Source organism: Echinops telfairi, unplaced genomic scaffold (genome assembly GCF_000313985.2).
Source record: "Echinops telfairi isolate 266 unplaced genomic scaffold, ASM31398v2 ScPeMD7_5592;HRSCAF=6446, whole genome shotgun sequence".
Classification (NCBI taxonomy): domain Eukaryota; kingdom Metazoa; phylum Chordata; class Mammalia; order Afrosoricida; family Tenrecidae; genus Echinops; species Echinops telfairi.
Window position 1 is genome coordinate 25,056,893 of NW_022109491.1, and position 1,291 is coordinate 25,058,183.

The window sequence follows — 1,291 nt, forward strand, 5'->3', positions numbered from 1 at the left end:
CTCTTGAGACTCTCACCTGGACCCTGGGAGAGGCCAGGCAGGAGGTCACAGATGTGTGACAGCTGTGTTACTGTCAGCCTGGTGGGGACTTAGACAGGCTTGGGGTTGGGGACAAGTGTTGCAGGGCCTGACACAGACTGTGGCTCAGGCTTTCAGCTGCTCCCCTCAGTAACGGCCTGTTAGCTCCCAGCAGCCACTGAGCAAGAAGGGTGAGCAGGTAAGTACAGGGCTGCAGGCACCTAAGGAAAGAAGTTTGCATTTTTGTTTAAAGTTCAGTGGAAAGCGTAAAACCAAGCAGTTGCTGCTCATTTCCCCAGAGGAGAAGAAAAAGTTCTGCAAGGCCCACAGAGAACACCCCACCCCCCGACTCTGCAGCATCATCTCTGCTCATGCCCCGTTCACCGCCTCCTGCCATTTTCCTAACCCCCCACGCACAACACTGCGGGCTCACTCTTCCCATGGTGTCCTTTCCATAGGGCTCACGCCCTCCCTCCCTTCTGGTCTGCCCAGGTGTCCCATCATCAGTGAGGCCTCCTCAGGCCATCAGGGACAAGTCCCTGCCCTGCACTCCTGTCCTTACTACTCCCTCACCCCCAAGGTCGGACTCATCACACATCCACAAGTTCCTTCTCTTCCCCGTCACATAAACCCCATGGGGGTGGGGGTGGGGGCTGTGTCTTACACCACTGTCTGCTCTATGTGTACATCGGTGCTCAGAGAATATTGATTGAGGAAATGACCCTTTGCCATTTCAGAAGACGTGATGGTCTGCTTCGGGGGCATGTTCATCAAGATGCCACACCGTCAGACGAAGGCGATGATTGAGAAAGGTAAGGCATCCAGGGGCTTGCCCAGGTCCCACCCTCTCAGCCGCCACCTGGAACCACAGAGACAGGCTCTAGGCAGCTGCAGTACAAGGTCAGACTAACCTGCGAGTTAGTGCCACCGCCTGAGGCAGCACCATGTCCATGGCAGTTGTATGGTGGGGTGGGGGTGGGGGCAGTGTCACTGTGTGCTCTGCCCAGTGGCTGCGTACAGAGGGGACCCATCTGTCCTGTAAGTAACAGTAAGCCCACAGAACGCTACGCCTCCGTGAACTGAACTGAAGGCCTTGTTTTTCTCACATGAGAAATTGGCAAGAGATAGCATCTGGCCTGGCGTAGTATCTAGTATATTCTCGTGGCTGGTGCGCCGGCACCATAGACTTTGTGTTCACATGCCAGGCCAGAAGGCAGGCAGTAGGCTCTCTCCAGGTGTGACCTCTCCTGCTAGCTGGAAACTAAGGGTGTCC

General features: G+C 55.8%; 1 protein-coding gene across 1 annotated transcript in view; it reads left to right on the top strand.

The window, feature by feature from the left end:
* PDRG1 (p53 and DNA damage regulated 1) overlaps positions 1 to 1,291 on the top strand; it is a 16,547-nt gene that overhangs the window by 12,726 nt on the left and 2,530 nt on the right. The window contains 1 exon segment of the mRNA XM_004698217.2: positions 733 to 830. Coding sequence (XP_004698274.2) covers positions 733 to 830 — 98 coding nt within the window.